Raw genomic sequence first — 14221 nt, 5'->3', positions numbered from 1 at the left:
TAGGGTTTTATTTTGTTCTTTCAAAGCCTATTTAAAGGCTTATTTTTCAATGAGAATATAGCTTATATATTATTCAGAAAGTTAATTGTGAGATAGAATTCTCTTTATTCTCTTTGAAGACCTAAAACACCATTAGAGAGTGAGTGTTTTAGTTTTGACCTATCAATAGAATAACCATCACTTATTGTAGCATCTTCATTATACCAAGGTTTCTAAACACAAGTTGGTTAGGGATTAAGGTTTCCATAAAAATTTGAATTTAATTGAGATCCGGGCTAATATAATGCGGGTTTAGGTCCGAATCGTCCTAGGTTCGTATCGTCCTAGGTTCGTATCAATTTGTTTTCTACATATTCGATGGCTCTTTTAAACATGATAAATTTCTTTTTGAAGATTGAAATTTAGGATTTTTTGGTCGAGTTTATGTAAGCCTTGTTTTTCATAAATTTGTCCTGGATTTCCACGTCACTTTTTCTGAATATTTTGTTATCGTGTATGGGAGATTTCTTTTATATTTATTATTTATTTTTTGTAATATGACCCTTTAATGCCAAAAAATAAATTTTAAGACAGAGAAAAGTGATTTCCTTGCCTTTATATGTATAAAAATACTAGTACTACAATAGTAGGGCTACAAGATCAGAATCAATTTAACTAAGCAATGATAATGAAAATATATATATATATATATATATTTTTACTGGCTCTCTTTTCTTGGATTCCTTCGGTTGCCGTACTATGAAACTCGTATACAGAAAATAAATTAATTAATGAGTACAAAGATCTTCCAATTTGATCGAATGGTCTCATTCACAATCTCCCTCACAAATATTAAGAAATAACCATTTCTTGCTTTATTACAGCCATATTCAAAGAGCAAAGTGAGCTAAATCGGCATCCAAAGACCTGCAATTTTACACCAAATTTTCATTCACCCACTTACAGATTACAGCAGTAGGACAAAAGCAGTACAAACTTTTTTGACCATATGTTTTGTTGAAAGTTAATATGTAAATGTTTTGATCTAGAGTCTGCATAAAAAATTAATCCTATTGTTTTGGTTTACAAAAATTCTTTGATGTAAATTTGATATTAATTAATAGAAGAAATTCTAGAATATTGGTTGTGATTTTGTTATGAAGTTCATGACACTTACTTATATATCCTGGATGTATTTTCAAATTAGTCAGCTCACTTTTGAAATCATTCAGTGCCTGCTTACTACGAACAAACAAACATACAAAGAAATGTACAAATTAGTATAAGAAAATGATCATTTATCTTTTACATCAAGAAATTTTGAAGTATCTGGAAAAAAAAATATTAAAAAAATAGAGAAGAGAATTTAGTGATAAGTAGAAGGGTAATGATTGTTATTTTGTATCTATCTCTTATATGCTCCTCCTGTATGTGTACGTATATCTGATAGTTATTGTATCTTTATCTTCTCTGTTTTTTAGTTGCTGTACAAAGTATATATTTGTATTACTGATAATAATAATAATATTCAAGCTTTTCACCCAATACGTGTTGTTACCTTACATGGTATCAGAGCCTTCTGGAACTCAAATGAGTATTTATTTATTTTTTTTTTTTTTCTTTTCGTTTCTTCTATTCCCTTCCAGATCACTCTTTCTTCTCCATCTGGATTCCATATTACCAATGACGCTTCCTTTGCCAATAGAACTCTTATTGTGATCAACGTTGCTACACAGTCTCTCCTCAAACTCACGGCAACCACCAACTTCCCTTGGAAAAAACAATTTGACGCCCTCTTAATTGGATATTACTTGTATGGCTCCATTCAGTTTTCACATATTTCAACTAACGACCAACTTGCAGATGTCTTAACAAAGCCTCTTGGTCGTCAACTCTTTCAATCTTTCCAATCCAAGATTCGTGTCCTTGACCGACCCTCATCTTGCGGGGGCATAAAAGGATAATGATTGTTATTTTGTATCTATCTCTTATATGCTCCTGTATGTGTATGTATATCTGATAGTTATTGTATCTTTATCTTCTCTATTTTTCAGTTGCTGTACAGAGTATATATGTGTATTACTGATAATAATAATATTCAAGCTTTTCACCTAATACGTGTTGTTACCTTACAATAAGTAACTAGGGAATGAATAATGCATTTCATCTAATAGTCTCGTACAACATTTTCATCATCTTCTTCTTCACCTTCTTCTGCTAGCTATGCTAGTCTTTGAGCTTGGTTTGTAGAATCAAGTGTTACAATGAGTGTTCCATCAGGGGAAATCTCCATGTCAAGGCAGCACTCAGAAACGCTTCAAGTTTCCAAGGATGGAAGTTCAACATTAAGCATCGAATTTCCGGAGCAAAACCCTGAAAGACATGGTAGATCTATCAGTGACAAATCTTTCAACTGGCTGAAAATTGTTATACTTCCTTCCACAGTTGCTGCTGCTAATGCTGTTAGTGGGTCTTCATCCCCATCTCGATCACTGCTGGTGGTAGATACTATTTCTGTCATCCTTTTACATCTTTGAACCCACAAAGTTGTGACCTGGCTCAAACCAGTGGCAGCAATGGAATCAGTAAACAAATAGCTCATCCCTTGACATAGACATATAGACAAACATGTTAGATTGTGGAATGAGATTGCTGATGATGATAGATTCTTCAATCTACGACATTCGTCCACTTTCAGAGATTTCAAGTTTGGGAAAAGTACAACTGGCCGATGATCTTCTGCTACATGGTGGGAGCTGGAGTTGGAGTTGGACTTGTTAGCGTTTGACAGATACGCCAGCTTGGGTAATTTAAAAAGCCTCAAGCTTGTTAAAGCTGCGAAGTCTCCTCCATTATTAATTTGCCCATTAGGTGTTTGTTGTTTGATGAATAAAACTTCGTAAAAGCTTGGTAGACAAGCATACGCTGTAGACAAGGTAACTTGTCAAGAGAAGCAAATGGAAAATCAGCTGATGTAAAGTGTACACAAGACAGATTAAGACCTCCTAGTGTGGGAAGACACTCTGCTGGAGGCAGTGGACTGTATAAAATCTCCTTTCCGCTAAACGACATTTGACTCAACTTGGGGAATGAATCCTGATCAAATATTTAACACATTATATCATACATGCATATATGTGTCAAAGGCACAAAGTAAGAATTCTTCCAATTTAATAAAAATGTTTATGTTTTCAATGAAAAAGAAAGAAGGAGTAGTAGTGTGATGGAAAGTTGAAAAACGGGCTGCAAATTTTCCATTTTCTCACATCCAAAAATCACAATACGTTTCAATGCGGGCCACTTGGAAGTATGCATTCCTGGATAGAACTTTCTAAGTTTTGGCAGCTATGTAGTTTTTGGAACATGAACTCAAGGATTAGTTTCTGATCCTGATCATCTTCTTCCATTGTAATGATTTCCTTTATCTCCTTGCAACTCTCTACACCCAGGTTCTTCAACTGCTCAAGACATCTGGCCACAGAAGTTGAAAAGACATATTTCAGATTCGTACACTTCTTGATTTCTACTTTACACAGATTTTGAAAGATATCCAACCAATGATCATGAGTGGCTGATAATCTTGAAGAACTCCATATGCTTGTCAGCTTAGACAGGTCATTTATTGACAATTCCTTCAAATTGGGAAATACAACCTGCAAATATCAATATTTTTTCTTAATCAAAACACAATAAACTTTGTTGCAAAATATAATATATAGTTAAGACAAGCTAGCTAGCTAGTTTTAAGTTCTACTTAATTAGAGAACGAAATGCATAGTAACAGAATTCTATGCTTAGAGAAGCAGATCATCAAACGTGGCATATACACATAACTATATTTACCTTCCAATTGAACAGTTGCATAGATGTAACTAACATGTTGCTTTCAGAGGAGAAACAGACTAGCTGCGGAAGAGATGATAATTTCGAGGATTGTAATTGACAACATTCAATGGGAAACTACTATCTTCTTTTTCCTCCACTAATATCTCCTCCATTAATCCACAGGACTCCACTTCTAGTTCCTGAAGGTGCAAGAAGATATATTTGGCCACATGAACTGGGAAAAGATTCCTCAATCTAGGATAGTTATTGACTACTATGATTCTTAGTTTTCCAAAAGACTCTGTTTTGAGGCGAGCATAACACGTACTTTTCAAATTGATGAGGCTGCTTAGAGACTTCATAAATAGTTTACACTATTTTTTAAATTAATATAGTTACAGTAATTGGTAAACACTCATCTATTAGAAGTGTCACATGAAAGATAACAAGGGCAAAAACTAAAACAATGTTGGGGATACTTTGTCCTATTAGGGAAGTGTCATAATTGGTGGAAATTTGAAAATATCTGAGAAAGAAAGATTTTCTTATATTTGGATGATTTTAAAAACGTGGAAGTTCTAAAACCGATGAAAAACTAATTTTCACAATTTAAAAAAGTATGGTGAAAACAGGTTTCTCCTGAAAATGCATCACTCTAAGATTCCTTAGAAACTTGATTTTATGTATTTTAATTAAAAACAATTTTATTCTCAATTTTAAGAAACAAATTGATTAATTAATTTATTTGCAACTCCTAATCTATTTTATTACTAACCAAAGAGTACGAAAAATAACTCTAAGAAAATTGAAGAAAATTGACTCCAAAAAAATAAATTTTAAAAATTAGATTCCCTTAAAATTTTGACAATTTCAAAATAAGGCTTAATAAACACCAAATTGCAACTTAAATATTTAAGAGCGAATTGTGCCATATGAAAAAAAAGAAAAAAAAGAAAAAAGAAAAAAATGAAATCAAAATCAATCAAAAAAATAAAAAATAAAAATCCTTGCAAACAAGTACTATAGGCAATCTAATAGTTTTAATGTCAAAACTTCCTTTATTAACCATTTGAACACATCAGAGATCAGAGAGAGTTAAAATTTAAGAAATTATCAAATATAGATTTAGTAATATATTAAAATCTTGTTTAAAAAAAATGAATCCTGTTGGGATCCAGTTAATAATAAATGTACTTTTAAATTTCAACTTTTGATATAATCCATTAAATGAAAAAGAAAATTTTGTTGTTAGTTCTTACATTAAAGATTTGATTTGGATTTAGTTTTATATATATATATATATTTATGGAAATTTCTATTTCTAAAAAAATTAAAAATTATACATTTAAATATATAGCTGTCCTTTTGTGAAAGATCCTATATATTTATAGCCTGACTAAACATTATATTTTTTATTTTACTTTACTGATGGAAGTTTTAGAGCTTCGACTAGATCAGCTAGATCTGGAGGAGCGACTAGGAATTGCAAAGGCTGTTGGATTAATTGCTGGTTTTACTGTGAACTTAGGTAATGGCAGGTGTTATTCTTGTTGAAGCTTGGGGTCGTTTGGTTTTCGAAAAGTGCATGTGGAACTTGACTCAATTATTGGATTAAGGCCGATAGGGATCCTAACCATTCATGTGCTGATTTAGTTGCTAGTTGTATTGTACATGTGTTTAGGAAATTTAATAAGATGTCTGATTTTCTTGCCAACCTAAGAAACATTGTTTTTAGTTTTTTGGTTGTTAGTCTCCCATCTAATAAAATAAAATAATACATTTTAGTTTTCAGGCCTGGCTAGAGGGTAAGGCCACCAAGGATTAGCAAGTCGTTGATTTAAAACTATTTCAAGATAGTTGTTATACATGTGATGTGACAGAGAAAAAATTTAGATAAAACTTTGACTATAAAAGTTTGACACGCAGTGTCAGTATTATTGTATTAGTCCTGGAACTTTTTTGTCGTTGTTGAAGATAACAAAGAAAGAGAAAGCCACACTATTGGAATACATGAAGGAAGGAGTGAGCTAAATAACCTGAAAGTCATTCTTGTCATGAAAGTTATTTTTGTTAGAATTTTTGGAACTAGCTTCCATTTGCATTAACAATCTATATAAAATAAATATATGTTAAAATTAATCATTTTTTTTTAAAAAAATTGAAAAAAAATTTAACATGATTCACATATTTTTCTTTTGTCAACAATTAAAACAAATGTGTTTGCTAATATGGGCACAATGGAATATACACTATTAATTTTTAAGCAAAATTTGAAACACATCTATGTTGATTAAGACTATGGAGAAATGAGAAAAACGAGAGCAGGGAAATGAACCAAATGCATAGGTATAACTATGTGTTAAATCAAAAGTAGCATAATGACAATTTTTTTTGGTAATAACAGTTCAGTGACAATTTACCTTATTTGTACATTAGGCAAATATTTCGTATAGTTAATGATATGTGAGACGTGTTTGGTTTCCGTATGGATTTTTGGTATTAGGCTCTTGTGCCCATCAAGCATTAGACAACACAATGGGACAATCTAAGGAGTGCTAAAGAGATCAAAGAAAGCTCTAAAGATGGAAATGATTACCATTTGTACTTACTTCAACAAAGGAAGCACGGGCCTCTTCAATAGAAGAAGCCTTTTTGTCTTGGTCCCAGTTCAACAGTAAACAAGTCCAACTAATTGAATGCTTGTGCCAGAAATTCCCCGAATTGATTTGCCATTTCCATAAAGAATATAATTTACAACTCTAAGTTCTAGATTATCACTTTTCCAGCCCCTTCTCATCAATGGACTCCTGACGTATATGAAGGAGTGCGGTTGACTCCTGACGACGTATATGAAGGAGTGCGGTTGATTTGATAAATTCCTACCTCTCTCTCTATCTCTCAGATATTTGGATTTTACTTCTTTGGAATTTACATATAGTAATGTCCATCTCTTACCAAAAACAAGTCATTTATGGATATTATCAGGAGGTTTGTGCCTATCTAGTGTAGTCCCCCCTTCACTCCATAAAGGTCAAGATCAAATGAATGTTCATTTTATTTCTACCAAAGGAAAAACTTTTTTCTAGCCTTTCAGGAAATCCAATAAATAATGATCAAGTAAAACACAAATTCTTTAGTTCAGGTCTTTCTGGTAAAAAAAGAAAGCATCATCTGTGATTATTCAGAATTTAATCAAATCATATATAAAGTTCATTGTAATCTCATGATTCCTTCTATTCTACACAAGAATTCTAATTTATTTTTATTGGTAAAGAGCTGACAAAATAGATTCACCATTCCATTCCCATGGATTAAAAAACGAGAGAAAGAACTAATGCATCCCACTATTTCGATTGAAATACCGATAAATGGTATTTTTCATAGAAATATTATTTTTACTTATTTTGATGATCCTTAATACAGAAGAAAAAAAATTTAGGAATTACTAAATATGGGACGATAGGGTTGTATTCAGTCCTCAAAAAAAGAGGATTTGCTTGAGTATCAAGGAGTCAAAGAATTTAAGCCAAAATACCAAATGAAAGTAAATCCATTTTTTTTTCATTCCTAAGAAAGTGCAAATTTTACCCGACTCTTCTTCCATAATGGTATAGAACAATAGTATCATTAGAGTAGATACACAAATCACTTTAAATATACGAAGTCAAGCAGGCAGATTGGTACGAGTGGAGAGGGAAAAAAAAAAAAGATTGAACTTAGTATCAAGTAGGTCATTTGTCAAATGAATTTAAGCCAAAATACCAATGAAAGTAAATCCATTTTTTTTTTCATTCCCAAGAAAGTGCAAATTTTATCCGAATATTCTTCTATAATGGTATAGAACAATAGTATCATTAGAGTAGATACACAAATCACTTTAAATATAAGAAGTCAAGCAGGCAGATTAGTACAAGTGGAGAGGGAAAAAAAAAAGATTGAACTTAGTATCAAGTAGGTCATTTATCATCACGAAGAGAAACAAGTGTAACCTATCACATTGATAGATTATAAATGGAATATTGTTTATAAGCAATACCAATCAAATGAATCGAAGAGATATGATGTTGGATTATGTAATAATCATCTTGTCAAGAAATTATCTACATGTTTAAAATATGTATCATAAGCATAAAGGCTATAGCTCATTTAGGTAGAGCTCCTCGTTTACACGCTTATTGAAAAATGGATGTCTTACTCAGCTTATTTCATACCAGAAAAGTTTATGTATAAACAAAGATTAATTTTACTCCCACCTAGCTACTCTAGGTTGGGGGGTAGGTCTCAGGGTGGAGGTTCTAGACACCTTTCCATACTTTGTGCCTGGAGTAATTTACTTAATTTCCTCTGCAATTTTGGGCTTTGATATTATTTATCATGCACTTTTAGGACTGAAACTCTCAAAGAATCTTTTCCATTGTTAGATTACATATGGAAATATAGAAATAAAATGACTACAAATTTAGGGATTCACTTAAACTTGTTAGGCATAGGTTCCATTCTGCGGCTACATATGGAAATCTAGAAATAAAATGACTACAATTTGATTCACTTAATCTTGTTAGGTATAGGTGCTTTTCTTCTAGTGTTCAAGGCTCTTTATTTTGAGAGTGTGTATGATACCTGGGCTCCAGGAGGGGGGGATGTAAAAAAAATTACCAACAAGAAACTTAGTTCAAGTATTATATTTGGTTATTTACTAAAATTCCCTTTTGGGGGAGAAAGGTGGATTGTTAGTGTGGACAGATGGAGTAAAAGATCTCTATGTTGCCAATCAAGATAGGCAACCACGTAATCATTAGCATTCATGGTTTTTTTTTTTTTTTTTTTTTTTTTTAAATGGATGAATATCATTTATACCCTTGTTATTATATTATTTAAATCTCACATTTTTGAAAATTCATTGTTCACCTCTTTTTTATTTTTTAAAAATATCAAAAGTGACTCATTTACCAATTTATATTAATTTTTGCTAGTTAATTTTAACAATTAAATGCCAAAATTGTATTTTAATTATATTATTCAATTACAAAATATCGATTTTTAATTTTTTTTTTTGTTACACCCCAAGTCTATATACTTAGAATATGATAAAAGTCATACTTAAAGTACTTAATAAAATTTATAATGCGGAACATAAAAACTCTCTAAACATCATTAATAAATAATATCTAAAAATATCTCCATAAAAATGAACAAAATAAACTCCAACACCCAAAAGATCCTCCAAACTAACCAATATAAAAAAAAAAAAAAAAAAAAAAAAAGACTAAAACACCATCATCCTATGCCAAATCCAGCTATCTTGAAACTATGGTACATCCGAAATCATAACAATAAATAAGGCGTATAAAACTCAGCAAGCTGCTAAGCTTTTGATAAATACAAAAATAAAAAAATACTTAAAATGATAACAATTAAATATCCAAAAATAATCTTTAACAACATAAGCATAATTTTCATATAAACTCTAATTGTTAATTACTTAGAAGGACTTGTTATAACATAATTTTATCCGTCGGTAATCCGTATCAACTTGCATGTGAGGCCTATAATAAGTGGGAAAATTTTAATAAAAACAAGCACTCAAACCTGAAGGTATGAGTCATACCCTTACTATGATCATCAATAGGTCCTCTTACATGAAACAATACGTCTAAACCCGAAGGTAAGGAAACATAAATCACTAAGGAAATACTATAACATGATTCATCTCAACACCCAAAAACATATTATAACATATCACTTAAATGCCTATAAGTACTAACAACTAAAGCATAGATACATATATCAATTATCCAACCCATTATATTTGTACAATATATATATATATATATATATTTATATATTTGATAAAACATAAAGTTATAGAAAAACACAAATAAATCAATAACATATCATAATTACATATTTGCTACGGTTTCAGGAAAAAGTCCAATAACTTACTTTGATCACTAAAGTCCACAAAAGATTAACAACCTATGGATAACACCAACAGTCTTTCAAAAGTATAAAACAAAACTATCACATACCATAATTATCTTACATATAAATCCCAAAATCAAGCTCTTAAATTCAAATTAAATGAATAAGAGTTGATACCATTATAGCCTAACCCTCAAATTTTAAAATCATAAGCCTACAACAACATCAAATCATCAAAAAATAAAACAAAAACCTATTAATCTATAAACAGTCTTTAAATAAGAATTTAATTCCTTATCCAAATGACATCGTCTAAATTTGAAAAATTACAAAGGTACTGTACATGCATAAGTAACTGTGATTAAAAAAAATTTCATAAAAAAATAATGAAAAACTATTCAAAACTTATTACAAAGTTAATAAAGAAATACTGAAATTATTAGATTTTCAGAAACCTTCATAAAATGTTCAATCTGTTTCTATTTCATAAAATTTTGTATTCGTTTGAAATTTTACAGATTACTACTAGATACTTATTTATACTCCTATAAAATTATAAAAGCCAAAAAAAGTTCAAAAACATGGTCAAATTAAATTTAGTAACTAATTGACAGAAACTAAAAATTAGTATTTTATAGAGAGTCCAATCTAAATAAAAATTCATTAAAAATAAAATACAAATTCAAAAGAAGTAAAATGTTTAGAGATTTTTACTATATACAGTAAAAATGCCATAAAAAAATTATTTGGTCAAATAAATACTCGAAAATATTTGAAATTAAATTTTATTCTTTGCTAAATTAACCAGCAAATAAATTTAGACAGTTGAATATAGATAACCTAGAAAATCACCACGGCCAAAATATAGGCAATTTAAAGTTAAATTTTTCATTGTAATATTAGACATATAGAGGGTAATGCATAAAAATTTTCAGATTAAAAAAATTTCATTCGCATCTGTTTTGAAATTTTTTACATATGAACCATACTGCAGTAGCATAGAAAAACCAGAGAGAAAGTATACATTCAAAATTTCAAAATAACTCGAAACAGATCCAAATCACCTCAAATAAATTTATACTGATTCACAAACATTCTATTTTCATTATAAAAATTTTAGTGCCAAGAGAAACTTTTAAATATTTTAAATAAATTCGAATATTCACCCTATACAGATCCCCATATAAATTCCTGATTAGGTTTGAACAAAAATTTTCAAATTAGCCTTAATCATTACTTCTACAATCCCAAAAAATCTCAAATAATCTCATATAACATAAAAAGATCAGAAAAACCAATCTTGATCAAGTTCAAAGATTTAGGATCTTCCTTTTTATGCTCCAAAACTTGTTCAGAATTGTAAAATCTTCAACTAAAATCCTAAATTAAAAATCAAAACCCCTTCATAGTAACCCAAATAGAATTTAGGGCTAGAAGAAAAAGAAGAAATAGAGGAGGAAGACATACCTGATACCCTAGCATCGCAAAGTTGAAAACAAACATAAAAATAAAATAAACGTGCCTTTTCCTTCCTTTTGTTATAAAACCAAAAAATAGAGTAAATAATTTTTTTTTTCCAATCTCCTAATAAAATTGAAATATCCTTATAAATCAAACCTATTAGGATAAAAAACTCTTTTTTAAAAAAATAGTTATAGAACTTTAAAAAAATAATTATATATATATATATACACTGTATGTTACATTTTTGGTCTTTAATTGTTTAAATTAAGTGGTGAAAATTGAAAAAAATCGACAGATGAGTCACTTTTGATATTTGAAAAAAAAAATAAAAGAAGGTAAATATTGATATTTCAAAAATATAGGATTTAAGTGACATTACGGTAAGACTTATGGAGTGTCAATGAAAATTTTCCTTTTTTCACTATTAAACTTGAAGGATAATACCAAAGAAATATAATAATAATTACTCATGATAGAACAACTTGATTTTTTTTTTTATCAACATTATAATTCATTATAATTGAGAGAGGTGGATTTATTTGGCCCAAGGTTTGAGCCCTGAAACTTAAAGGATATTCTCAGTAATTTTTACCACTTAAAAAAGCCTATAAATACAAAAAAACAACTTGACTATGAGGACCTTTTTACTTTATTGCTCTTTTGCTTTATCATGTTTTATCTCAAAAGTTTTTACCCAAAAATGTTATATCTCAACAACTTTAAAGTAAAGTAATATTAAACATATAAACTTCTTAATATTGTAAAATTATAATAACTTTTAATACATTGCTTCAAGTATAGGTGTCTATTGTCACAGTCACCTTCTATTCCAAGTGAAAGAGATAGAGAGTTGATCATGTGAATCCACCCGAACTTGCATAACCAACAACCCGCCAGGGTGCTGACCCGATACTGATGTAGACGGGATCGATCACATGGGCTCAAGCTAAGAGATTTAAGCACAACCTGGATGCCTTTATAGAGGGAGTAATTAATTCTCAAAAGAGATTGTCAATCTGAAATCTCAATTCAAATACCAAAATATTTAATTAACATAATTCACAAATTCACTATGAACTCATCGAATTTAGAAATCACTGAAAATCTTATTAAAATCCACACAAAATGATAACCTGTATAAGTGAAAGCAGATATTATATATACGCGTAAAGCAAGCATTTCAATCAAACGGTATATATGCCAAATTATTCAAAACACATACACATTATAATACGCCCAAAATAATTTAAACAATATAACCACTCACTGTACAGATGCTGCTCAACTCTGCTCTCCTGTAGGCTCACCTCCGGTCTCAGTACCAGTGCCTATCATAATATAAAAATATTTCTCAGGCTCCAATAACTAAACTAAAGGCATTATTATAACCCAAATTCCTTACAATAATTTATCGAACTCTAAAATTTTCAAAATTGGACATCGGACGGTCCAATTATATCGTGTCCCCTTCGAACCTGGTACTCCAAATTGGGGCTTTTTGCCCTAAGCCTAATTTTTCACAATTGACCCACCAAAAAGGTTCCAATAATATCTAATTTCACTAATCCAACTCCAATTTCAACTGATTTGACCAATTGTTGTCCAGACACAGTCTAATTTTATCCGAAAGATTAATAAAATAACCTGAAAATAGGAAAATTACCAAACGATCTCCAAAATTCACAAATTATATGACTCCTCTGGTGGCCGAAAAATCGAGGTAAAGTTTTGGCTGAGTTTAAACTTGAGGGATCTCTCAAATGGTGGGGATTTTGGGCAATCTAACCTCGGAAATGGACTCAGAGAGGTCGAAAATGGTGGGATAGAGGTATGGGGTGAGCTGGGTTGGCCGAAAAACACACAAATTAAGGAGAGAGAAAAACTCCAGCCGTCGAGCTTCGCTGGTTCGATTTGGGCACGTCAGGCGTCCGGTGGCCGGAAAATTTTAGGGCCGAGCTCGCCTCCTCCCTCTGCTCCTCTCTGGCTGGTGTGTGTAACAAGGTGGTGGCCGGAGGTGGTTGAACGGCGTAAACCCGGTTGTGGGTAAAAATGGGTCGTTTTGACCCAGTTCGGGTCCAAAGGCTGGGGTGTTTTTCCTCAGGTTTCGTGAAGGAAAAAGGAGCTCTAGGGTTTTGGGACTCTATTTGGCACACAAAATGAGGCTTTTATAAGCCTGGGGTTGCTATCAGACAAAAACACTTAGACTGGTTTGGACACAGATAAAATACTGAAACCGAACTTCATAGAACCGTAACTTTTGATTCGTAGCTCGGAATTTGGCATGCCGCTAGTCTTTGAACTCGTATCGACGAGCTCTATCCAATGATACCTTGATCAAACTAAAATATAAATCATAGAAAAAGTCAAATCTGGACCCACACTATTCGCTTGGTGAAATTTGGTCAACCTGGTCAAACTTAGTCAAACCTAGTCAAACGCTTTATGGTCTACTTGTCTGCTTCCAAGACAACATCTCTTACAGTCTAATAATTTGGTTGAATGGCACCTGAGAGGCTCACCACTGTAAGCTCGCTCAAACCATCGAGAAACCTCTTTTTCTTATTAATCTCATCGGCAACCAAGTTTAGGCAAAACTTTGATAGCTCTTTAAATCTCCACTAGTATTCAGAAACTGTCCTGCTATCCTGAGTGAGTGTCTCAACTCTAACCTCTCAATCTTAACAAAGTTTAGAGGACAAAACTTGATGTGAAATGCAGTCTTGAACAAAGTCCAAATGTGATGTCTTCTAGTTCTTTCAAATTGTCCACCACTTCCTCGAGTTTCCCTCTAGCATAAAGCTAGCTAATAAGATCTTGCACTTGACCAAACATTGCATAAGATCCGTGGAGTCATTACAATCCACTGCTCCAAGTCTATGAGTCTAATCAACATAATACCTAATAAAACCCACTCCTCTTGAGTGATCGAGCCAGATGCTCAATAAAATGCTCCGAATAAGTGGACGCATTTATACTTTCAACTGAAACTTGCTAGAAACTATGTCTACCTCCTCGTAGCACCAGGAAAAAT

General features: G+C 31.4%; 1 protein-coding gene across 6 annotated transcripts; it reads right to left on the bottom strand.

Annotated features, from left to right (window-relative positions):
* Nucleotides 1-716: 716 nt before the first annotated feature.
* Nucleotides 717-4227, bottom strand: LOC107405046 (uncharacterized). Of its 6 annotated transcripts, none has more exons than XR_009634696.1 (4): nt 3823-4227; nt 3264-3632; nt 1157-3075; nt 717-906 (listed from the first exon to the last, which is right to left on the bottom strand). XR_009634696.1 is itself a non-coding variant. In XM_016012050.4 (4 exons), the coding sequence occupies exons 3-4, from the start codon at nt 3049-3051 to the stop codon at nt 2297-2299; spliced, it is 678 nt and encodes a 225-aa protein (XP_015867536.4). In that variant the 5' UTR covers nt 3052-3075; nt 3246-3632; nt 3823-4206; the 3' UTR covers nt 2051-2296. The 6 variants fall into 6 exon arrangements, 3 of the variants coding, with proteins under 3 accessions (XP_015867536.4, XP_048320669.2, XP_024924690.3); XR_009634695.1 differs by having other exon boundaries at nt 718-906; nt 3246-3632; nt 3823-4226; XM_016012050.4 differs by lacking the exon at nt 717-906 and having other exon boundaries at nt 2051-2904; nt 2982-3075; nt 3246-3632; nt 3823-4206.
* Nucleotides 4228-14221: the final 9994 nt, after the last annotated feature.

This window comes from Ziziphus jujuba, chromosome 11, assembly GCF_031755915.1.
Source record: "Ziziphus jujuba cultivar Dongzao chromosome 11, ASM3175591v1".
Classification (NCBI taxonomy): Eukaryota; Viridiplantae; Streptophyta; class Magnoliopsida; order Rosales; family Rhamnaceae; genus Ziziphus; species Ziziphus jujuba.
This window is presented reverse-complemented; position numbering and strand designations above follow the sequence as displayed.

Coding starts and splice junctions, on each gene's coding strand:
- LOC107405046 (XM_016012050.4), bottom strand. CDS start 3,051: ATGTCGTTTAGCGGAAAGGAGATTTTATACAGTCCACTGCCTCCAGCA. Junction 2,905..2,981: donor GTGTCTTCCCACACTAGGAG/GTCTTAATCTGT, acceptor CCTTGTCTACAG/CGTATGCTTGTCTACCAAGC.